Raw genomic sequence first — 26,047 nt, 5'->3', positions numbered from 1 at the left:
ACTACCACGTATGGAGAGGTTGTCCAAAGTACGCCTACTTGAAGGTTTCTGGGCTGTGTCCACCACCGTAAGGACTCCTTCACCCGTTCTGGCAGCCATAGGGGTTTGTCGAGCGACGTCTTTCTTCTGTCCCACTTTGCGAGGCTCTCCCTCTGTAATGATCTCGAGTGGAACTGCGCCCACCGGACATGTGGGATGCAGGCCGTCATGAGGCCCAATACTTCCATTGCCTCTCTTATGGAGCCTTGTCGCTCCAGCAGGTCTCCAACCCTGGTCTGAATAGATCTCTGCTTCCTCTCGGGTAGCTGGGATATTCTGCTGGCCGAGTCTAGAAGGACACCGAGAAATACTTTCTTTGTCTCTGGTCTGAGGTCCGACTTCGTCCAATTGATCACCCAGCCGAGGGACTCCATTACGGTTGTTGCTCTGTTTCTGTCTCGAATAAGCGCTTCTTCTGATCTTGCCACCAGTAGGAAGTCGTTTAGATATGGAATGATCATGACACATTGATCCCTCAGGAAGGCCACCATCTCCACCACCAGCTTTGTAAAGATTCTGGGAGCGGAAGCTAACCCAAATGGAAGGCACTGTAACTGGAAGTGGCAGGTCCGGGCTGGCAAACTGACCGCAAACCTTAGTAGCCTCTGGGATGAGGGATGGATAGGGACCTGGTAGTATGCCTTCTTTAGGTCTAGGGTGCACATGACTGTGTCTCTGTCTATTATGAGTATTGCGGATCGGATTGATTCCATCCGGAATCTCTTGTACCTGACCCAGGCATTTAGTGGCTTCAGGTTTATGATAGTGCGGGCCTCGCCGGATGGCTTTCCGATAGAGAACAGGGAAGAGTAATGCCCTCTTCCTGTCGGGGGAACTGGTACTATCACTTTTGAGTTGACCATGTCCAGAAGATCGGTCCACATTGCAGAGACCATCTGGATAACGGTGGGGGCAATATATCTGTCGGGGGGAGGAGAGTAGAGCTCATACTGTAGCCCTCCGCAATGGTTCTGAGGACCCACTGATTTTGGGTGATCCGGGACCAGTTTGCTGCGAAGTGGTGCAGTCTCCCCCCAATACCTATGGTGTCATTTCCTCCTAGATGTGGAAGTTGACGCGAACAGGGAACCCTTGTTCCTCCCACCTTGGCTGTAGGAGCTCCTATATGAGCCTCTATTGGACCTAGCTTGACCGCTGAAATCAGTCTGTCTCCTAGAGAAGGAGCCTCTCCGAAAGGACTGGGGCCGCTTGGGTTTTTCCTCTGGGAACCCTTTATTTTTGTCGGACACTAGCTCTAGAATGTTATCTAGGGCTGGACCGAATACCCTCAGGCCCGAGAAGGGGATGGGGCATAGCTTTGTTTTAGAGGAGTTATCTCCTGACCAGGATTTAAGCCAGACTACTCTTTGGGCTGCATTAGATAGGGAGCTGTTTCTGGCTGCAAACCTCACTGATGCCGCCGATGTATCCGACAGGAACGCCGTGGCCGATTTCATAAGGGGAAGCGAAGCTAAGATCTCTGATCTAGGGGTCTTGTTGGTTAGGTGCTCCTCCAACCGCCCAATCCACAAAAACAGACCTGGCCACCGACGTGGCTGCTATGTTAGCCCTGATAAGAGCCGCCAACGTCTCCCATCTTTTTAACAAGACGTCCGCCTTCCTATCCATCGGGTCTCGGACACTTGACGAGTCCTCAAATAGGATGGCAGTCTTCTTGGTAACTCTGGCTACTGGAACGTCTATTTTAGGGACTTCGTCCCATGCCCGCGTTTCCTCGGGATCAAAAGGCAGTCTATTCTTAAAGTCTCGGGAGAGTATCAACCGACGTTCTGCCTCTTTCCACTCCTCCTGGACCATAGTCTTGATGTGCTCACTTACGGGGAACACGACCTGTCTCCGAGCCACCAGTCCTCCAAACATTAAGTCCTGTCTGGACTGCGGTTTAGGGATTTCCTCCATTTGCATAGTATTTCTGACTGCCTGGACCAACTCGTCCATGTCCTCCAGTCTAAACAGGTACTTCCTGCTCTGATCCTGTCTATCCCCTGGGATCTCGCCTTCTTCCTCCTGATCTGAATCACGGAAGTCGGACTCCTCGCTAGGGCTTGCTTCCGAAAGTGGATCAGCTTCCCACCTTGGGCGCTTGCGGCTTGGCTCTGGGCTGGGGGACTGACGCCGTGCGAGGCTGGCTCTAGAGGCCTGGACTTCCTCCCTTATCAATGATCTCATCTCGGAAAGGAGGGATGGCTATTCCTCGCCTATGACCCTTGAGGTACAGGGCCCGCATAGGGTCTTGTTATAGGTGTCTGGCAGCTTTACCCTGCATACAGGGCATTGGACAGACTTGGAGGTGGCTTTAGCCGGGTCCTTCACCCAAGAGGGGGATTCTGCTGGGGTTCCCTTATCCTAATACAAGATGGGGTAACCGTCTCAGTCCCAGGCTACGGAAATGGGTATGGGAGGGTGGTCTGCGCCATGCGCACTTACCCCTCCACCTGCCGGAGCATTTCCTTCCATCCTGCGCAATCTGTTTCCAGAGCGCGCGCTGGAATTCAAACCCAGCGTGAGACGTCACAGGATGTGACGCGTGAACTCTCGATAGGCTGCCTCCTTCCACTTCCTGCCCGGGCTGCGCCTGTTCTCCTGCCGCCGGTGCCCGCTCGGCCAGCCGCCTGCAGGGAGCCGACCCCCGCCTGCTATGGCGGACTGCTGGAGCCGAAAGGCAGCCTCCCGTTCCTGCGCCGACCACGCTGTCTTACTGTCGGTGCCCGCTCGGCCAGCCGCCTGCGGGGAGCCGACCTTCACCTGCTATGTCGGTGTATCATGGAGCCGAGAGCCTCCCACAGGGAGGAACGGCTCCCTCCAGGAGCATTGTCCTGCTCCTGGCCTTTGGAGCAGAGGGACTCCCCTCGGGGAGTTTCAGCCCCGGGATCTCTTGACAGGAGAAGGATTGGACTGGCCGCACGATCCCGAGCCCCTCCGGTAAGTTCACCGCGGTCTCTCGTGTGTCCCTCCGTGCAGGGACAGGAAAAACACTGAGGGAAAGGGGGAGGGACATGACCTTTTAACCTCTCGTGTGCTTTTTCTGTCCCTGTAAGGAGGAGGAGGTCCTCCATGGTGCTGTCAGGTGGACGTCCTGGAAAGTAAGGAGATGGAAAAGCTGGGTGACAACCAGTAGGGGGCGCTCCGCTCCCAACAAACTCCTGCAGCGCAAGCTTGCCAGACTACACAGTTAGCGGTCATTCTGAGGAGTCAAATAGGGGGCTGGCCGACCATCTAGCGTGTATGGCACCCTCCTGCCATCATCTGTGGGAAGAAGGGAGGATCGGACATGTCGTACAGTCCATCCTGTTCCAGTCACTAAAGATCAGCAGCTCCCAGAGATTTTGCTCCAGACCCCTCTACTAGGCCCAAGGACACTTTTTTCCCCCCCTAGATTTAATGTGCCAGTGATGAGAAATCTTGGGTACAAACCATATGCAAATAAGGCAGGAAGTGCACAGGGGACGTACCAAAGTACCTGGAATAAGCAAAATGCATTTACACGCACCCATGATCTTCAAGGCTCATTGGCCCAAGGCTTAATGTGTACAAGTGGCGAACAAGCATCTACTACTAAGACTGTGTGAAAACGTGCCAACAGGTTCCCTTTACCGCCGTTGGAACCTGCCGGCTGTTAATCAGGGATGCTGCTGACAATCATACACCTGCTGGATCAGCCGACCCGAGCATCCATGTGTGCGGGAAGGGCCAGGACAGACAACCGTCAGCCAGACGCATATGGCCGATCGCTATGTGAGCTGGTTGGCTCCTTAAAGGGGTGTTCTGCATCTATCAAACTTTCATGACCTTTCCCACCAACAGGTCATAGAGGTCTCAACGGGACCCATCAGCTGGAGAGAAGATCATGGAGGCGTCATATGCCATCAGAACGCCGTACATGGATGATGGCTGCCACCAGAGTCTAAATCTCAAGGCTGACGCTGGTCCCACCACTTGCAGATACATCTCACAGCCACATGGGGCACTGCCTCTCATTATATCAGACACTTTCTAAAAGGGACGCTGCTTAGTCCAGAGCCCTCAATGATCGTGACTCATTGTCTTCTGGATTACACAGATCTGACATTGCAACACTGAACGTGCCAGATCACAACAGGCCTAGTGCCATCTAATCACTGGGGACTGGCGCATCGCCGGGCACAAGTCATGGAGAAGGAGGAAACAAAGATGTCCCCCACTGTGCAACCTCAAAGGATCGCAAAGGGGAACTCACCCAGAAATCATCCATGTGTAGACATGTCAGAGTCATAAATGATCTCACAGCAGATCCACAACCTAAACATGTGGATTAAGTAGATAAGAATGATCATGAGTTACATCCTGTATTATACCCCAGAGCTGCACTCACTATTCTGCTGGTGCAGTCACTATGTACATACATTACATTACTGATCCTGTGTTACATCCGGTATTATACTCCAGAGCTGCACTCACTATTCTGCTGGTGCAGACACTGTGTACATACATTACATTACTGATCATGAGTTACATCCTGTATTATACCCCAGAGCTGCACTCACTATTCTGCTGGTGCAGTCACTGTGTACATACAGGATGTAACTCAGGATCAGTAATGTATGTACACAGTGACTGCACCAGCAGAATAGTCAGTGCAGCTCTGGGGTATAATACAGGATGTAACTCAGGATCAGTAATGTATTATACTCCAGAGCTGTACTCATTATTCTGCTGGTGCAGTCACTGTGTACATACATTACTGATCTGGAGACAATTTGCTACCCTGTAGGGGCTGCAGAAATAAAATCCCAGCAGTTGGCATTACCGGGAGTGAGGCCGCAGCCCGCACGCCCCCACCAGCAGGTATCACATTCAGGTCTCAGATGCCAGTACACAGGGTATCAGGTCTCATTCTCTGCTATTCTAACCTGACAAATTTCCTTCCAGCATTTTCCACACCGGATAATGAAAGCAACTTATTAACTTAGAAAGTGGGAGCGCTGCCAGGAGGGAGAGGTGGTAATAACAGATCACCTATTCACCAGGAGAGGCCTTTTGGCCTTGACCGGGCAGATAACCCGGGTTATTGACAGTGATAAGACAATGTGGTGCCGGCGCAGACTATCACAGTTCAGAAAGAAGGGGGGGCTGGAGAGGAGCTCAGGAAGAAGGAGCAGGGGGGGCTGCAGGGGAGCCTGATGAGCAGGGCTGTGGAGTCGGAGTCGGTGCTCATTTTGGTGGAGTCGGTATAAAATGGATCGACTCCAACTCCTAAAATATATAATAAATTGGGTACAGTAGTTCAATGCAGAATGTGCTGAATATTTTCATAGGAATTTGGGAAAGTTATGAAATGTCCTATAAATGACTGTTCTATTCCTGATCTAAGGCTACATTCACACACAGCGTTTTTCCTGCGTTTTTTGTGGATACATTTTTCAGTTGCACAAGCAGATCAGCTTTTTAAAAAACCGCATCACCTGAAAGGTTTTTTGAGCTCATAGATAATGTTTTCAATAGCAAAAGCAGATTAGAAATCTGCTCTATATATCCATGTATGTCTATCCATATCATATCTGTACCAAAAAGAATGAAAGCCGGATAGCACACAGACTAACACTTCCTGCCAGGCAAAGGAGGAGGAAAGAGCGTCTCAAGCATCATTAACAAGATATGTTGTAAGTGACAAAGTTACTGTAACAATGACAGCAGATATGTCCAACAGACGGCTCCTCCAGCTTGTTGTGAAGGACGGTGTACCATTATCACTATTTGCACGACCAGCTTTTACAGCTCTTAATGGAGAAATGGCCGCAAACTCGGTGTTTCTCTGGAAAGAGAAAGTATTAGAAAATTAGTGATTGAAGAAGCCCTTAAACAAAAGGAAGATCTTAAAAAGACTCTCAAAAGATGCTTGATGTTTCTTACAATGGACGCCTGCACACGTCACAGAGTGAACTATTTTGCCATCAATGTCCGATATGTTTGTGACAACAAAAATTGTTACCAACACGCTGGCAGTAAAAGATACTAAGCTCATCACAGCAGCCAGTTTCTCCAGGCCTGAGTGGAAAAAGTTCTGCAAGATTACGAACTCAAAAAAGAACAGGTTCTTCCTATTGTAACGGACAATGCTTCAAACACAAGTACAATTACACTGATGAATGAGAGTAATGAACAACAGCTAGAAGAACATTTAGGATTCAGTATGTTTGAGATGGAAGGCCACAGTGCTGTTCATGTAACTGAGGAACAAACAGATATTACTACAGAAGAACAGCAAAATTATACTGTAGAAATAGATGATCTTGTTGAAGCTGCTTCAAAACACTTTCCTATTCATCACATGCGCTGTGTTGTGCACACGCTGCAGCTGGCAATAAGAGATAGTCTGCAAGAGGGACATGCTGGAAATCTGATAGGAAAAGTGAGGAGATTGGTTATTGCCGCCAGAACCCCTAAAACTGATTCCATCTTGAAGAGACGTGCTGGGAAAGGGGCAATTGTTGATCAACTAAAACCGTTTCTTATAGATATGGCGAACCCTCAGGTAACCCTAAATGAAGGTCAATGGACACAGGTGGCTGAACTGAAGGAATTGCTTAATCACCCATTTACTGTGACTAAAAAAATTACAAGCTGAGGATTTAACTCCTGGCATTTTCATCAGGGAGCGGAAGAACTTGCTATTTTGCTGTTTAATCGCAGATGGCATTTCTGCTTCAATGAAACGGAGAGAGACACAGCTATTGGAAAATAAAATTTTTCTGGCAGCTGTTTATGTGGACCCAAGTTATCGTATATTGCTTGATGATCAACAGCTTACTAAAGGAAAAGAAGCTCTGACTGAGGTAGCAGTTAAGAAGAGTGGCCTACAGGAGGACTGCCAGGCGCAAGAGGACTCGGGTCCTGACAGTGCTACTGCTGCCATATCTTCATCCTCATCAGATGAGGAGTTTGACTTTGACAAGTATTTGGATGATATGGAGCAGGCAAAGCGTTGCCGCAAGGAAAAAGATTTCACTCCGTCTCCTATAGCAAGCAGATGGACCATATTTCAGCAAAATGTTTCACTTGTTCTCAAAGAAATAGAAAAATTCAACCGTTCATCAAAACTGACTGCATGAGGCAATTCCTTTATACCCGGAAATTGCTAGAGATGTTGCCCATGTGGTTACGGCTTTGCCTCCAACCCAAGTTACTGTAGAGAGGTTGTTCTCTAGCCTTAAAATTATTAGGTCAGATTTAAGGTCATCTATGAAGTAGGATCTGATGGAGGCAATTCTATTTCTTAGAACAAATTCATAGACTGCACAAATGTTATTTAGTATGTTTTTGTTGAAAACTGTTTTTTGCCACTTATAGTTTATTACATTATATATAATCAATATTACATAGTGTATTACATGTTTACAATGTATTACAGTTTGTTCTAAAGTTGTATTCCAATAAATATATATTATGATCTAAATATCTTGATTATTGTATCATAAAAATGATTTAATGTCTGATGTTCACATTTGTACTAGAATACATTTTTCACTTAAATATAAGCAATATATGTGGGAGTCGGAGTCGTGGAGTCGGTGTAAGGGAAATTGAGGAGTCGGAGTCGCAGGTTTGGCTTACCGACTCCACAGCCCTGCTGATGAGCTCAGGGTACAAGGGCGGAGGGTGAGGCAGTGAGGAGCTCTGGGCAGAGTAACGCTTCCCCTCCAAGAGTTCATAAAAGGGAATCGATATAGAGGTAATCCCAACATTTAAAGGGAATGTGTAATCAGAAAATTATCTAGCATTTAGGTAATGGTCTCTATGTAGAGAGATTTTTTTTTTCCACCCAAAGTTTAATATGTACTCTATATGGGAAAAAAAAATTTTTTAGATATATATAATTTTACACACATTAGCCCATCATAACAAGTTCAACTGTATCTGCTGGATGCCTATACAGTTTAAAGGAATTCTGAGAGGTGGAGCGCCACGCTCACTCTCCCGTCATTCCCCCTCTGCATCTGACGACACTGAAAGAGGGTGCAATTGAGTCATCACATGCTTCCTGCTATCCTGAGATGTGCAGGTGCTTGGAGCAGCAGGGGAACGAGGAGTAGAGGCGTTGCTTTTTTTGTGGAGTACATTATACTATATGGAAGTCTACAGGGAGTGCATTATGCTATAGAGTACATTATGGTATGTGTAGGCCAATGGGGCCTGCGTTATGGTATATAGAGTGACTATGGGGAGGTACTTTATACTACAGTTGTGCTCAAAAGTTTACATACCCTGGCAGAATTTTTGCTTTCTTGGTCTTTTTTCTTTCTCCACTGATGTTTTGTGGTTGGGTGAAGCCATTTATTGTCAAACCACTTTTGACTATGGAGAGTATTATATATTATATAGAGCCTGCCTATGGGGAGTGCATTATACTATATGAAGGTCTATGAGGAGTGCCTTATGCTATACAGAATCTGCCTTTGGAGAGTGCATTATGCTATAGAGGCCATCATACAGTTGTGGCCAAAAGTACTGACACCCCTGCAATTCTGTCAGATAATACTCAGTTTCTTCCTGAAAATGATTGCAAACACATTCTTTGGTATTATCTTCATTTAATTTGTCTTAAATGAAAAAACACAAAAAGAATTGTCCTAAAGCCAAATTGGATATAATTCCACACCAAACATAAAAAAAGAGGGTGGACAAAAGTATTGGCACTGTTCGAAAAATCATGTGATGTTTCTCTAATTTGTGTAATTAACAGCACCTGTAACTTACCTGTGGCACCTAACAGGTGTTGGCAATAACTAAATCACACTTGCAGCCAGTTGACATGGATTAAAGTTGACTCAACCTCTGTGCTGTGTCCTTGTGTGTACCACATTGAGCATGGAGAAAAGAAAGAAGACCAAAGAACTGTCTGAGGACTTGAGAAACCAAATTGTGAGGAGGCATGAGCAATCTCAAGGCTACAAGTCCATTGCCAAAGACCTGAATGTTCCTGTGTCTACCGTGCGCAGTGTCATCAAGAAGTTTAAAGCCCATGGCACTGTGGCTAACCTCCATAGATGTGGACGGAAAAGAAAAATTCACAAGAGATTTCAACGCAAGATTGTGCAGATGTTGGATAAAGAACCTCGACTAACATCCAAACAAGTTCAAGCTGCCCTGCAGTCCGAGGGTACAACAGTGTCAACCCGTACTATCCGTCGGAATCTGAATGAAAAGGGACAGTATGGTAGGAGACCCCACTTCCCCCGAGACATAAAAAAGCCATGCTGGAGTTTGCCAAAACTTACCTGAAAAAGCCTAAAACGTTTTGGAAGAATTTTCTCTGGTCAGATGAGACAAAAGTAGAGCCTTTTTGGGCAAAGGCATCATCAGTTTACAGGAGAAAAAAAATGAGGCATTCAAAGAAAAGAACACAGTCCCTACAGTCAAACATGACGGAGGTTCCCTGATGTTTTGGGGTTGCTTTGCTGCCTCTGGCACTGGACTGCTTGACCGTGTGCATGGCATTATGAAGTCTGAAGACTACCAACAAATTTTGCAGCATAATGTAGGGCCCAGTGTGAGAAAGCTGGGTCTCTCAGCAGGACAATGACCCAAAACACTTCAAAAAGCACTAGAAAATGGTTTGAGAGAAAGCACTGGAGACTTCTAAGGTGGCCAGCAATGAGTCCAGACCTGAATCCCATAGAACACCTGTGGAGAGATCTAAAAATGGCAGTTTGGAGAAGGCACCCTTCAAATATCAGGGACCTGGAGCAGTTTGCCAAAGAAGAATGGTCTAAAATTCCAGCAGAGCATTGTAAGAAACTCATTGATGGTTACCGGAGGCGGTTGGTCGCAGTTATTTTGGCTAAAGGTTGTGCAGCCAAGTATTAGGCTGAGGGTGCCAATACTTTTGTCTGGCCCATTTTTGGAGTTTTGTGTTAAATGATCCATGTTTCGCTTCATTCTCTTTTGTGTTTTTTCATTTAAGACAAATTAAATGAAGATAATACCAAAGAATTTGTGTTTGCAATCATTTTCAGGAAGAAACTGAGTATTATCTGACAGAATTACAAGGGTGTCAATACTTTTGGCCACAACTGTACATTATGGGATATATTGTGGGGGTCTTTATACTGTGTGGGGGCAATCAGCAGCCCCTAAACTGTTTGGCTTTATCACTCTAAGGGGTCAGTATACTGTGTGAGTGGTACTATACAGTGAGAGGGCATTTTACTATGTATAAGAGCATTACACCGTTTTGGGGAGCTGTACGGGGGGGGGGGGGAGGGACTCTGGACATTATTAAATGTAAAGTGAGCACTTATTGTTATAGGAGCACTCTGGTTATTGTGACTGTTAAAGGGGCACACAGAGGGCATTATTACTTTCTAGGGAGCAAAATGTGGCAAGTGTTTTCTAGAGCACTTGCACACGGCACTGCTATATTCTAGAGCAGTGTTCCCTCAACTCCAGTCCTCAAGAGCCACCAACAGGTCATGTTTTCAGGATTTCCTTAGTATTGCACAGGTGACTGAATTCTTACCTGTTCTGGTGATTCAACTATCACCTTGGCAATACTAAGGAAATTGTTAAAACATGACCAGTTGGTTGCTCTTGAGGATCGGAGTTGAGGAACACTGTTCTAGAGGGTCGTATTACCATCTAGACTTTTACCATCTTAGACTTTATCCTCTAGACTACCATCTAGAGGACTTTGACACCTACTTCAAAAACAAGATTGACCAAACAAGGCAAACTTTTACAGGTCCACCACCCTAACGGCTCCACATACCAGACCTCTGCCCCTCCCTAATAACCTCCCTCTCCAACATCACTGAAGGAGAGCTTACTCATCTCCTTTCCAAATCACGCCTCACCACCTGTGCACTTGACCCCATCCCTTCCCACCTGCTCCCCAACCTCACTAACATGATAATTCCAGCCCTAACCCATCTCTTCAATCTATCCCTAACTTCTGGTACCATCCCCTCTGCCTTCAAACATGCCACCATAACACCCAACCTCAAAAAGTCAAACCTTGACCCAACTGCTATTCCCAGCTTTCGCCCCATATCACTGCTCCCGTTTGCTTCCCAACTCCTTGAACAGCATGTCCATGCTCAACTTTCCTCCCATCTCTCATCTAACTCCCTCCTTGACATCCTCCAATCTGGCTTCCGCCCCCACCACTCAACTGAAACTGCCCTGACCAAAATTACTAATGACTTACTCACAGCCAAAGCTAACAGACAATTCTCCATCCTCCTCCTTGACCTGTCGACCACTGCTACAGATTCTATCTTCCCTTGGCATAAAAGACCTTGCCCTGTCCTGGATTTCCTCATACCTTTCTGACAACACATTCAGTGTTTCCCACTCCCACACTACCTCCTCATCCCACCCCCTCTCTGTTGGAGTCCCCCAAGGCTCTGTCCTGGGGCCCCTACTTTTTTCCCCATCTATACTCTTGGCCTAGGACAAATCAAAGTCCCATGGCTTCCAGTACCACCTGTATGAAGATGACACTCAGATCTACCTCTCTGGCCCAGATGTCACCTCTCTGCTGTCCAGAATCCCGGAGTGTCTATCAGCCATATCCTCCTTTTTAACCTCTCACTTCCTGAAACTCAACCTAGACAAAACTGAACTCCTTATCTTTCCTCCATCTCACGTATCTTCCCTACCCGATCTATTATGGTAAATGGCATCATGCTCTCTCCCGCACCTGAAATCTGCTGCCTTGAAGTAACTCTCGACTCTGCCCTGTCCTTCAAACCGCACAGCCAATCTCTTGCCACCTCCAACTCAAAAATAATTCCAGAATCCGTCCCTTCCTCAGTCCTCAATCTACTAAAACTCTTTTACATGCCCTCATCATCTCCCGCCTTGACTACTGCAGCTCCCTCCTCTGTGGCCTCCCTGCTAACTCTCTTGCATCACTCCAGTCTGTCCTCAATTCTGCTGCCCGACTAATCCACCTCTCCCCTACTGTCTCTCTCCTCTGCAAATCCCTCCATTGGCTCCCAATTCCCCAACGAATCCAGTTCAAACTACTAACACTGACCTACAAAGCCATCCACAACCTGTCCCCTCCCTATATCTCTGAACTAATCTCCCAATATCTTCCATCCTCCCAAGACCTCCTACTCTCCTCCACACTTATTCGCTCCTCACACAACCACCTCCAAGATTTCTCCCGAATATCCCCTATCCTCTGGAATGCCATGCCTCAACACGTCCGATTATCCACCACCCTCGGATCCTTCAAACGGAACCTGAAAACCCATCTTTTCAGGAAAGCCTACAGACTGCAATAACCACTCTGCCGCCTCACCACCACCTGAGCTGCTGCACGCCCGACCTGCTGTCTTTTCCCTGCTATCCCGTAGAATGTAAGTCCGCAAGGACAGGGTCCTCTCCCCTTTGTACCAGTTTGTCATTGTAAATTTGTTGTGGAAACTTGTTTACTGTTAACAATATCTATAACTTTGTATGTAACCCCCTTCTCATGTACAGCACCATGGAATTAATGGCGATATATAAAATAATAATAATCTAGAGCAGAGGTCTCAAACATGCGGCCCGCAGTGCACCACATGTCTCACACTCCAAGGCAGGGGGAAGATAAGTATTCAGGAGCGGCAATGGCATTGGCTGTTCTGTGTGCACACACTGCACAGGACCTGTGATGAGGTCACAGGAGGGGGAGGAGTCAGGGGGTCACATGATCAAGGGCCGCCGTGTGTGCAGGACGGACGCTGCTGTGTGCTGGTTGTCATGGTACTGGATGAAGGCAAGTTTATGCGTGGGGTCAGGAGCAGAGCCCCGTGTGTGCAGAGCAGAGCCCCGTGTGTGCGAGGTGTATTAAGATTGAAAGGAATGCGGCCCCCCAGCTCAATTTTTTTTTTTTTTTTTTTTTATGTGCGGCTCATTTACTCTGCAGAGTTTGAGACCCCTGATCTAGAGCAAAGGTGATAGAATTAATGCTTGAACAGATTATGAAATTATCACCTGTGCAATACTATTGATATCCTGAAAACTTCACCTATTGGTGGGTCTTGAGGACTGGAGTTGATCAGTGTTTCTCTAGAGGCACACGATACCACACAGCAGGTGCAGTAATAGGGACACAGCAGCAGCGGCTCAGTATTGGGGTATCAGCAGGATAAGGAGGTTGTGCGAGTTTTGGATGGATGTGGACGGTGCTGGCTGGAGAAGTTGTCATGTCAGTCTGGGCCAGATGGAAAACACAGGAAACGTGAACGAATCCATCAGAAACAACGGCCTCTGTAAGTCACCATCTATAACTGTACTGTAATAATTTGTATGTTGTGCAGGACTGGTATCTAACACTATATGGCAGTAATATCAGTGCGGTCATTGTATATAGATTATTTTCAGTAACAGTGCGGTCATCTGCTGAGGTTCTCCTACATCCACTATTAGGGAGCGCCACCATAGTTGTAGTCAGGGTTACCCGATAAGGGGCCCACTAAGAAGTTTCGCCCCATCCCTAAACAAAAACCCTAGCTACTCCTCTGGGATGTCACAGCACACCCCCTCACCTATGACTGATAACACTTCTATATACAGTAGATAACCAGGACTGACTGAAACAGGTTGTTTTGCGATTAGACATTCCCTTTAAAGTGATTCATCTATGGGATAGGTTTAAACTTGGTACTGATAGGATTGGATGGGGGCCAACTGATGAGACCTCATCCATTACATTCTGGCCAAGAAGATGAGGATCCTGAACAGGGAGACCCCTCTTCCCTTACACAGTGCATAGAAACATGTTTTCTATACTGGACAGTCCCTTTAAAGAGGAACTGTCATAAATATATGTCCCCCCCCCCCAGTACAAATGCTGCTCTTCTCCTGAAGACGTTTCCCTTTTGTTCCTACTCCTTTCTATTCCCGAGATATGGCCTCATCTTCCCGCTAGACAAATCTTGCCTTTTTAGCCAAGAGGGCATGGTCATTAAAAGAGACGCCCAGAAAAGTGTTGTGGACTGTCCCAATAGGAAAAAAAAAAAAAAAAAAAAAAACACACACACACCACGATCTACACCCTGTAAAGACCAGGCCGTATCTCTGGAACAGAGAGGCGTAGGAACAAAAGAAAACCCACGCCAGATTCAGGAGAACAGTGACATTAAGGCTATGTGCACACGTAGCGTTTTAAAACGCTTACTAAAAACCAGACTCCTTCCCAGAAATCGCGCGGTTTTTTCCGCGTGATTATTTTCGTGTGCGATATTCAAGCACTTTCCAAGCGATTTGAAGCATCGCTTGGAAAGTGATTGACAGGTTGGTCACACTCGTCAAACAAAGTGTTTGACAAGTGTGACCAGGTTTTTACTATTGAGGCCGCCTATGCGGCATCAATAGTAAAAGATAGAATGTTAAAATGCTAAAAAAAAAAAAAAAAAAAAAAAAAAAAAAAAAAAAAAAAAAAAAAAAATCGGTGTATATTTACCTTCCGGCGTCCCGCGCTGCATTCCCGGGCCTCAGCGTTCCCAGTAATGCCTTGCGAGACCTGTGATGACGTAGTCTCGCGTTGCTATAGCGATCTCACGAGATCGCTAGAGTCACGCGAGACTACGTCATCACAGGACCTTGCCGCAAGGCATTACTGGGAACGCTTAGGCCAGGAATGCATCGCGGGACGCCGGAAGGTAAATATACACCGATTTTTTATTCTTTATTCTTTTTTTTACAGGGGTATGGTGCCCAGGGCCTGGAGGACAGTCTCCTCTCCTCCACACCGTGGGTACCAACCGCACATGAGACGCTTAACTTCCTGCATGGTGGGCATAGCCACATGCGGGAAGTAAGCGATTCTCATGCATTCCTATGGGTGCGGAATCGCGGCAATTCTTTGCGATTCCGCACAAAGAATGAGCATGCTGCGATTTTTTCCGCGATGCGATTCCGCCGCGGAAAAAAGCGCAGCATTAGCACAGCATGTGCGGAATGCCATAGGAATGCATGGGGGGCGTTCTGTACACGATTTTTAAGCGTTTTCGCACCGAAAATCGCTGCAAAAATGCTTAAAAATCGCTACGTGTGCACGCAGCCTAATACTGGGTAAAAACATTAGATTTATAGCAAACAACAGATCATCTTTAACAACCACAAGCCATTCAAGAGAACCTTAAAATAAAAATCAGGATTATTCAATCCACAAGACTAACTTTTTTCACTTTACATTCCTTGTGGATTTTTATATGGAAAGTAAACACACACTTACCAATCTGCAATAGAACCGGGGTCACCAGGGCAGTCTCCATAGCGTAGCAGAACTCTCTACCAAACATAACGGCGCCGTGCATCACCCAGAGGCGCACCGGGATGCGGTCTATAGAGCCCTCGCTGATTGTCTCATCCCGGCTCTCGCTCTCCTTGGGCTCGTCTTTCTTCAGCTTGGCCAAGGGAAGGTCCTGGACTTGCATAGTATCCGAGTCGGCATTTTGGGGTGCCATCTTCATCACCACAAAAATATATATATAATATACCTATATTCTTAGAGCTTCTATATAAATATTAATACTATATATCTGCAAAGATAAATAAAGACTTCTTGTGCGCTCCGCTCTCCACGCGTTAATACTTTAGTCTCCGCTGTGTGGATGGCTCCGCAGCTTCGGGAGGGTGCGCAGGAGAGAACGCTATTTGGTGCTAATTCAATCATATGGCTTAATGGCTTTACTGTGAATTACAGTTAAAAATCCATAGTTGCCATTCAGTTAATACCAGTTTCATAATTTCTATAGAAGAAGTGGTAAAACTCTTGGTCTGGTGCTTGCAGGCTGGGAAGGCGACACACATAGGTGATGCACTGTTAATCCCCATCGAGCGGCTGATTAATCTGAAAAACACAAACACATCAGCGTGTCAGAGGGGAAAGTGGCGAGAGGGCGTTGTGCCGATGGGATGCCCCAGGAGAAAGCGCGGAAATAATGCATTTAAGAAAAATAAACAAAAAAAATACAAAAGTATCCTATGATTGTAGAGAAGATGTAAACAGTGCTGTCTGTTCCAATCACTGATCACCTTCACTGTCAAACTTTTTTCTAATATCTAATCTGTATCTTCTCCGACTCAGTTTCATTCCACGGCAAATGAGAATAATGATGATCCCTGTACACCGTGACAGCCCTTCAGATATTTGTACACAGCTATTAAGTCTCCTCTCAGTCGTCTTTTTGCAGCTAAACATTCCCAAATCCTGTAACCGCTCCTCGTAGGACATACTTCACAGTCCGCTCACAATCCTGGTAGCTCTTCTCTGATCTTGCTGCAGTTTGGTCATAGAAATACAATTTATTGGACTAAAGTCGACAATTGATATAGAGGCTGTCAGAAAGCAGATATTCCTCCCCGTCCCACCATAAACGTAGGGAAAACAAAATAAGCGTTTCATGTCTAAACATCCTATACATAGAGAATGGAGACGATTTATCCATTATAATAAGTTGTCAGCCAGGAGGCAGTATTATAGTAATTATACTATTCCTATGTACAAGAATATATTAGTTCTATTCTTGTACATCGGAGCAGTATTCTAGTAGTGATATTCTTGTACATAGGGGGCAGTATTATAGTAGTTATATTCTTGTACATAGGGACAGTATTATACTATTTATATTCTTGTACATAGGGGCAGTATTATAGTAGTTATATTCTTGTACATAGGAGCAGTATTATAGTAGTTATATTCTTGTACATAGGGGCAGTATTATAGTAGTTATATTCTTGTACATAGGAGCAGTATTATAGTAGTTATATTCTTGTACATAGGGGCAGTATTATAGTAGTTATATTCTTGTACATAGGAGCAGTATTATAGTAGTTATATTCTTGTACATAGGGGCAGTATTATGGTAGTTATATTCTTGTACATAGGAGCAGTATTATAGTAGTTATATTCTTGTACATAGGGGCAGTATTATGGTAGTTATATTCTTGTACATAGGGGCAGTATTATACTATTTATATTCTTGTACATAGGGGCAGTATTATAGTAGTTATATTCTTGTACATAGGAGCAGTATTATAGTAGTTATATTCTTGTACATAGGGGCAGTATTATGGTAGTTATATTCTTGTACATAGGGGCAGTATTATACTATTTATATTCTTGTACATAGGGGCAGTATTATAGTAGTTATATTCTTGTACATAGGGGCAGTATTATGGTAGTTATATTCTTGTACATAGGGGCAGTATTATAGTAGTTATATTCTTGGACATAGGGGCAGTATTATAGTAGTTATATTCTTGTACATAGGAGCAGTATTATAGTAGTTATATTCTTGTACATAGGAGCAGTATTATAGTAGTTATATTCTTGTACATAGGAGCAGTATTATAGTAGTTATATTCTTGTACATAGGAGCAGTATTATAGTAGTTATATTCTTGTACATAGGAGCAGTACTATAGTAGTTATATTCTTGTACATAGGGGCAGTATTATAGTAGTTATATTCTTGTACATAGGAGCAGTATTGTAGTTATATTCTTGTACATAGGGACAGTATTATACTATTTATATTCTTGTACATAGGGGCAGTATTATAGTAGTTATATTCTTGTACATAGGAGCAGTATTATAGTAGTTATATTCTTGTACATAGGAGCAGTATTATAGTAGTTATATTCTTGTACATAGGAGCAGTATTATAGTAGTTATATTCTTGTACATAGGAGCAGTATTATAGTAGTTATATTCTTGTACATAGGAGCAGTATTATAGTAGTTATATTCTTGTACATAGGAGCAGTACTATTGTAGTTATATTCCGCTCTCATTTGGAGCAGGGCGGCAACCCGATAAAACTCCCATAATACCGCCACCTGAGATTTCCCAGATCAGCAAATGCGCAGTGAGTGCAGGGGACTGGTCATGCCTGTAGCTAAGCTGTCACCCTCCAATATCTCAAGCCATACACTTAAGATATGAGGGAAGGAATATCTGCTGCACCTAAACATTAGGAGAAGAGAATAAGAGCTTCATATATGACAGAATGGTCAGAGAAGGGGGCTGGTTTAGCTGTTAAAATAAGCAGTCCTCGAGCTTCCCTCACACACGCAAGACACAGGACCAGAAGTGACTATCAAGATCTATGGGTGGTGTGGCAACTGGACCCTCAGGGCACCAGAGTAACTGGACGAGATCTGTAAATTCATAGATCTTAGTTTAGAATTCTCATTCATGAATACCTTTGATAGATCAGCCAGGCGTCATTTGTCAGATGCAAAATAATAACAGGAAACTCTGGGAACTAGGAGCAGCAAAGTGAGTGAAGGGGGCTGGCCGGCCGAGACTCACCATGTCTCTTGCTTAGCCAGCCCCCTTCCCTGTCCATGCACCAATATTAACAAGTTTAGTATGGCAACTCTTTATAGAGGATGTATATATAATTTTTTTTTAGCGAGGGTGGACAACTCCTTTATAAATGATCCTTGCTGTATTTCTATACATATACCCGTCTGGTGGCTCAGTTTTTCAGATCTAGTAAGCTGATCATACAAGTCCAAAAACAATAATATTAAATGGATTTCCTCTTTACAGAACCCCTACTTGTTAGAAGGGTCCCTCAACAGTAAGGAGATCACCAGCAATCACCTGTTACACTTACTCGGAGGGTCCGCATAGACTACACTCCCCTGCAGCGCCACTACAGGAGAAGTGAAGCATTGCACAGTGTCCATTGATATCAATGAGGCATCTGTGTGACGTAGGACAGGTCCTCCAGTGCGAGCAGCGCCTGGACGTGGCACCATCATATACAGCAATCCTGGTGATGTCACCATTGTCTACAGAACGGCATGGAGGAGCCTGGAGTGGCAGCATTACTTCAGTTTCCTGAGCGCAAAGCTCTGACGTACGGAGCGAAAATCTCTCAAAATAGAAGCCATACACCATTTTCCGCTGGGACTCATTGCAGTCTAAAATTCTACCCGCCTTGTTCTTTCCTAAGTCGGCGTCTTCAGGAAGCCAAGAATTATTTCATAAGTTATTGTAGGAAGGGCGAGAAAGTCCAATCTGGTATTCAGAGGAGACCCAGCGCTGACAGATTCATTACAGAAGAGTCAGATTCACTACAAAAAAAAACCCTGAGCAAATACTTGTGTACACCAAGATAGGAGGCAGCATTATAATCGGTCTATTCTTGTACATATGGGGGCAGTATTATAGTAGTTATATTCTTGTACATAGGGAGCAGTATTATAGTAGTTATATTCTTGTACATATGGGGCAGTATTATAGTAGTTATAGTCTTGTACATAGGAGCAGTATTATAGCAGTTATATTCTTGTACATAGGGACAGTATTATAGTAGTTATATTCTTGTACATAGGGAGCAGTATTATAGTAGTTATATTCTTGTACATATGGGGCAGTATTATAGTAGTTATAGTCTTGTACATAGGAGCAGTATTATAGCAGTTATATTCTTGTACATAGGGGCAGTATTATAGTAGTTATATTCTTGTACATAGGGACAGTATTATAGTAGTTATATTCTTGTACATATGGGGCAGTATTATAGTAGTTATATTCTTGTACATAGGGAGCAGTATTATAGTAGTTATATAAACAATATAGGACTTTTATAATAAATGGTGATGGGCATGAGCCCCAAGAATGACTAGCACATTGGTTCTCCAGTTTCATGAACTACACTGAAATACCTAAAAATAGTAGAACATTACACTTGTGTGCATTCCATGTATTCTAAGACATAGATAAAAAGTAGCAGAGCTGAAGACACCAGGGTCATCCATAAAACATGAATAATGTCTTCCGCTTCCCCAGGAGTCTTGATCATTACGGGAGGTCAGAGAAAGATTAGGATGTTACCATTATAACACATGAAACCAGAGCACTGAAATCAACAACTTCCTCTATTGTCTGGTTTATTAGTACGAATATCATAGCTGCCAACCCACGTGACTTCCCTCCGCGTCTCCACACAAGACCATAATACAGTGGATGGCAGTGTGCGGACTGCAGGGGACAACAGCAAAAATGCGACCCCTTCACTTGCCACAGCAGTGACGGTGCTTATGACAGCTGTGAGAAGTATCAGACTCATAAGCTGTTCACATCACCCTTTCTTCACTCCTCAGAGGCTACATCTGAATCCTTGAAAAATGGGATAAGGACGTTTGTCAACGAGGATATTAGCTTTGAAGATGACCTGTCACCAGTTTGAGCAACTTAGCTCTGCAGCCACTATTCAATGACGCGGTCAGAATGCAATGGAGAAGAGAAATTAAGAAAAGAAAATCTTTGAATGAAACAGATATTAGCTTGTAAAGTTCAGCTTATGATTTATTGCAATTCATCTGGGCCTTACCAGAGACTTGTCACTGGGGGGAGTGTACTCCCTCCCCCCTGCATGAGGTTGACCAATCATAAGCAGACAGCAACATACAGGAAGAAAAAAGCACACCCCCCTCTCGTCACTGATCTCAGTGGATACTGTGCAGAGGTAGAGTTCAGTTATGTATCACACGCTGGGGTTAGCAGTCTAGACTAGTCCAGGCTAACATTTTCTTTGCACTGAGACATTATAACAAACTACCAGAATAGAAGATGGAGGGTTCTGATGGAACCCTCGAAAAACAAATGTGCCCAACGGAAACTCCTACAGAGCCAATCACCATTATGAGGCTGACTGAGTCACTCTGGACACCTTCTGGCCTTTTTCCTGACAGTAATAGTCTTTTTTTCCAGATGCATACAACTTTTTTTTTTTTTTTTTTTTAAGGGATTCTGCCTACTAAGACATGGGCTAGGTGCTAAGGGGTGCAAAGGCGAGGTCTTTACTCTGGCCCTGGAGTGGGGCCCAAAATATCCTGGTTTCCATATGAAGAGATCCATTACAAATGTTGTATTTGGGACCAAATGTGCTTTACACAACGCTCCTGTTAACTCGGTTCTTGAATTCTGTCTGTAGGAGTCCAGTGGGCGGTGCTAATCAGTGACTGACAGCTATGTCTGTTGATCCCATATAAGTAAGGCTGTCACTGACTGAATTATGGATAGGTGATAAGTGACTTTAAAGGGTTACTCTCGATATTTGAAGCCAACAGTTAAAGCTGCTGTGGTTGTGACTGTGGCAGAGTCGAGAGTGGCATTAAATGATTGTTTAAATGTCATTGCTGCAGAAAGGCAGCGTCAGATAATCGCGGCGTTGGTTGGGGGACAGAGCTGTCTGACACAACGTGTTCCCGAGTCAGGCAGAGTTCTCCCACGTAATTGCAGCTTGGGAATAAGGGGCCGTGTACCATGTTCTGCTACATGCACATCAATAATATTGGGTATTTGCAGCAGACTGCGCCGCAAATGGTGAAAGCTGCGAGAAAAAGGAAAATCTTCAACATATGGAGCATGCAGAGGTTTTGAAAATCTGCATTTATTTGGATCTCTTCCGCTACATGTATTTTGTGTATAGATTTACAGGCTCTGCAGATTGGCACCAACATAACAGGATGAATTCCTGCAGTTCAGGGCGTCTGACCAATACAGACATCCACGTGCTTCATTACCTACAAAGTGAGAGGTGCTCCCCTCCCCCACCAGGCGCAATTTACAATACAGGAGTCCGCTTATACGCCGGAGCGCCTCTGAATGGATTATAGGATATTACACTGCGGCTTCTGGCCAAAACTCGTGCGACTACATAAACAATCCAGGCACTGAGAGCAGACCTGAGGCTCTGGTTACACGGCAGGATTTCCACATTTAATGACCACGTAGATATTTAATGTCCTGGAAAGTGGATTTAAAGTCAGTGTAATACAGCACAGGAAAAAACTCTATGACCCCTACTGTGCTTTGGTATACGTATCGAAAAAGAGGGTAACGGTGGTGAATGTCAGGTCTCCACCAGTAAAATGTGAAATATGCCAAATTAATACTTCCCTTCTACTGATCCCGAGTTACATCCTGTATTATACTCCAGAGCTGCTCTCACTATTCTGCTGGTGCAGTCACTGTGTACATACATTACTGATCCTGAGTTACATCCTGTATTATCCTCCAGAGCTGCACTCACTATTCTGCTGGTGCAGTCACTGTGTACATACATTACTGATCCTGAGTTACATCCTGTATTATCCTCCAGAGCTGCACTCACTATTCTGCTGGTGCAGTCACTGTGTACATACATTACATTACTGATCCTGAGTTACATCCTGTATTATCCTCCAGAGCTGCACTCACTATTCTGCTGGTGCAGTCACTGTGTACATACATTACTGATCCTCAGTTACCTCCTGTATTATACTCCAGAGCTGCACTCACTATTCTGCTGGTGCAGTCACTGTGTACATTACTGATCAGGAGTTGCAGCCTTTATTATATTCCAGAGCTGCACTCACATTGCCATTGGGAATCTTATAAGCTTGCTAATAGACACCCTAACCTCTAAAGGAGATACTTGAGGCAATGAACAAGTTGGGACATGGAAACTTTTAGGCTCTGAAGTCTGCAGACTAAATAACTGCAGATCTGGAGTGTAATCTATGAGAAATAGCTACAAAAGTAAAAATGGCCGTCAATGTTCTCTCTCCTCTGCCTGATGGATTATTATTAGGCGTATTACAAGAGGTCTTCTAGTCTGCAGGACCAAGGCCACCATTTATGGTCCATTATGCGGCCATGAAAACATGCAGTCCTAAAGAAGACCAATGCCATTGCCAAACACTGGCCTTTACATTGAGGGACGAGACATTGGGCTTACCCATGCCACGGCTATACTGCACCTCCATACGCAGAGAGACGGGAGTGGAGCCGATTGGAAGCCAAAATACCTGCTACTTATTAGTGCCACCTTTTATAGTGGCAGTTTTACCAATCCAAGTGTCGATCTCAACCATGCATTGTTATACCAGGTCTATGCTCCTACTGTCTAGCCTAGACAATGCCGCAAAAGGTTAAGTGCTCGCCCTTGAATGACACTGGCTGCTCTTGGCATTTCATCAGAATGGAGGGCAGTTATCAATGAGCGCTCTTCAGGTTACTTGACATTTCAGCACATTAAGAAACTCTATTCAGTACCAAGACTGGAGAAATGTCATGGCCAGGATCTCCACTGAACATAGGATGAGCCACCTTTGTAACGGTGACGCGTGGGTGGCCGAAGGGTATATTACGTATCCTCCAAAATGCCAAGTATGGGGGTGTCGGGACGTCATACATGCTTCCTTAAAGGAAACCACTGAGCAATCCTGAATATTCAGATTAACAAAATTATAAATGGACCTAGCAGCCAAAATCTAGGTGGGCCCAAGATGGTCTCTAAAAAAAAAAAAAAAAACAGTTAAATTTCAGTGAAAACCGAAGAAAAAGAAAAAACATAGCTACATGCACTCAGACACTGGCTCTGCAAAGTTCCCTAGAGAACTAGCACTTTGTTGGACATGGACCAATCATTCCGAGACCATTGAAGAAAGTTTAAATGTTGGTTTCTATTGGCTAGAAAACCCAAGGGCTGAGACACTAACAAGTGTAATACCCTCCCCAACTACGCTGAACCTGTTCCCTGAATTCTACTACCTGGTTCCTGGCTCAGCCCATCACGAGTGTCGAAACAGGACCGGGAATTAGTGACAATTGGAGCCGTGAGAAAAATCAGTAATAAGCTGAACAAGGAAAGTGACAAACCGGGACTGCATAGGCATCAGAAAGGGCGATCGAGGAAAACCCCTTTCAGGGCAACTTCAGTTGACTATGGCATGTGAAGATTGGGTCATAGTTCTAAGCCCATCTGTAGGATTCTGCAATGGCCGGCTTCCCCCCCCCCCCCCCCCGTTCTTTAGGGAGTGGGAAAAGAAACACAATGTCCTAAAGTCTGAATACTACAAGGTGATGCCGGTTGCTTAAAAATGTGGTCAACTTTGTCACCTTACAAGCCTACAAAAGGTCCCTACTGGTATGTCTGACACGGACCAATAAATCATTCTTGGTCCATACACACCAGCTGAAGACCCATTTTACTGGAGGTGGGTGGGGGCTCAATCATCTGGACCCAAACGAACCCAAGGGGCCAGTCTGCTGTACCAGCATGTGTGTAGTGAAGGGGGCACAGCCTGAAGGTCAGCTGATTGGTTGGGCTCCTGGGGGCCAAATCCCCACTGATCACTCCTTGAAGTGTTAACCCTTTGAAAAGTAGTGCATTATAGATTTAAACACTGTACGGGGCTCTGGAGGTCAGCGCGCGCCCATGGCTGGGGGTACGTTTGGAGCTTAGATGCACTTTCTGCAGAATATTCCGCTTATTAGCGGGGCACAAATGCAGTCTACTCCTTAATCTGCTCAGCTCATTAACCGAGCAAAATTTTCTCCTAAAAGCCGCTTAGCGCTCCGATTTAATTACAGGCTGTAAGCACATGGAAATCTGAACATGGGAAGACGGCGGGAATCAGGCCTTCTTAAGTTATGGGGACACGGCTAAATATCTAATAAATGTCCGGCAGGTGGCGAAATCTGTAGCCTGGAATGTGCCGAGATCAACACGATACGACGCACAGTAGCGGCAGATACGCCCCCGATCGTTAATTAGTAACGCTCATTAAATGATGCAGTCATTTTACATTTAATGGTGAAAAAAAAAAAAAAAAATTAAAAAAAAAAGATATAGAAAGAAATATATAGAAAGATTATATATACATACACACACTTTTAGGTTTAGTTTATGAAGCTTTCAAAATGGCATCCATTCCCTCCCCCACAGAGACTCAAGTTTTTCGCTGATGGCGTGTAGTGAGAGCTTGGGGGTTTGTTTGCATGCAAGCTATAATTTTCGTTGATAGAACACATTTTTTTTATTGCTTTTTTGATCGTACAAGTTAAATAATTTCACATTTTCATACTTGGACATTTAGAGACAAGACCAAATAGGTTTGTTTTTTTAAAATTGGGAAAAGAGCGATTTATACACATTTTTAAAACAATTTTTACATTAGCCCACACCTTTCCTCCAGTAGACTTATTGATTGTACTATAAACTGTAATACAGCAGTACGTAGTAAAACGACTGCTCATTTATGAGGCCCGGTCACAGGCCTCCACCTTTATAATCTGTCTTTGCTGCCCATAGCAACCAATCACAGGGCAGAGGTCACTTTACCAGAGCCATTTAAGAAAAAGAAAGAAGAGCTCTGATTGGTTGCTATAGGCAACCTTCAGATATTTGAGGCCTAGTGTGTTTTAATTTTTCAACTTTGTCAAGATCCCCAGTTGCCGCCGATGAAGGACAGCATTCTCATTTAATTCAGACCTAGCACTGCCCGCACAGCACCGAGGCTCCAGAGAGTTGGGCACAAATCTTAATCCCCTCATCCATTGTTTAGGGGTTAAATATAAGACTGTGGATGGGTCTGACAGCGGGCAAGGAGGAGACTGAATGGAGCGTGTGCTACGGCTGTATGAAGTGATGGAAGAAGAGCAGGACTAGGAGAAGGTGCTGGGATAGATGCAGCACTGCGTGCTCTAAACAAGCAGAGCTTCAGTGCAAAGCACAGAGGACAAGCCAATAGCCTTTTGACTGAACAGTGCCCATTTGTTGAGTTTACTCATCACAATTCACTTCAAAAACTCTGCAATAAGATAATATATAATTGAGACCCACTACATATATACCATTGGTGATGGGTTAATAATGTCTTTTTGGAGCGTTGCACAATTTGTGTGTATATTTTTTTTTTTTTTTTTTTAAGCAATGCTCCAAAAAGGCATTATTAACCCATCACCAATGGTATATATGTAGTGGGCCTCAATAAATGTTAAAATATATATATTTTTATTTTTTTTTCCCTCATGGAGAGCAAAGTGGATTTCACATAGAAATATGGGAAAGTTTTCCCAAGTCTTTTGCAGAAAAAAAAAAAAAAAAAAAAAACACTTTCAGGAAGATTTTATAGTTGATCTGTTTAAACAACAAGTTTTTGTCTTTTTTTCTTTTTTAACATCACACCAACATCTGCGATCATTCAAAGCGGAGTTTATCCTGTA

The 26,047-nt window shown here is 44.5% G+C and overlaps 1 protein-coding gene across 1 annotated transcript in view; it reads right to left on the bottom strand.

Moving 5' to 3' along the window:
* SLC45A4 (solute carrier family 45 member 4) overlaps positions 1-26,047 on the bottom strand; it is a 105,804-nt gene that overhangs the window by 45,522 nt on the left and 34,235 nt on the right. The window contains exon 2 of the mRNA XM_073590416.1: positions 15,269-15,886. Coding sequence (XP_073446517.1) covers positions 15,269-15,506 — 238 coding nt within the window. The 5' untranslated portion in view covers positions 15,507-15,886. The remainder of the gene's footprint in view (positions 1-15,268; positions 15,887-26,047) is intronic.

The sequence above is a fragment of the Dendrobates tinctorius genome, unplaced genomic scaffold, assembly GCF_039654945.1.
Source record: "Dendrobates tinctorius isolate UK_male_01 unplaced genomic scaffold, ASM3965494v1 ptg000116l, whole genome shotgun sequence".
NCBI classification, from domain to species: domain Eukaryota; kingdom Metazoa; phylum Chordata; class Amphibia; order Anura; family Dendrobatidae; genus Dendrobates; species Dendrobates tinctorius.
The sequence above is the reverse complement of the archived record's forward strand: the minus strand, read 5'-3'. Positions and strand labels throughout refer to the sequence as shown.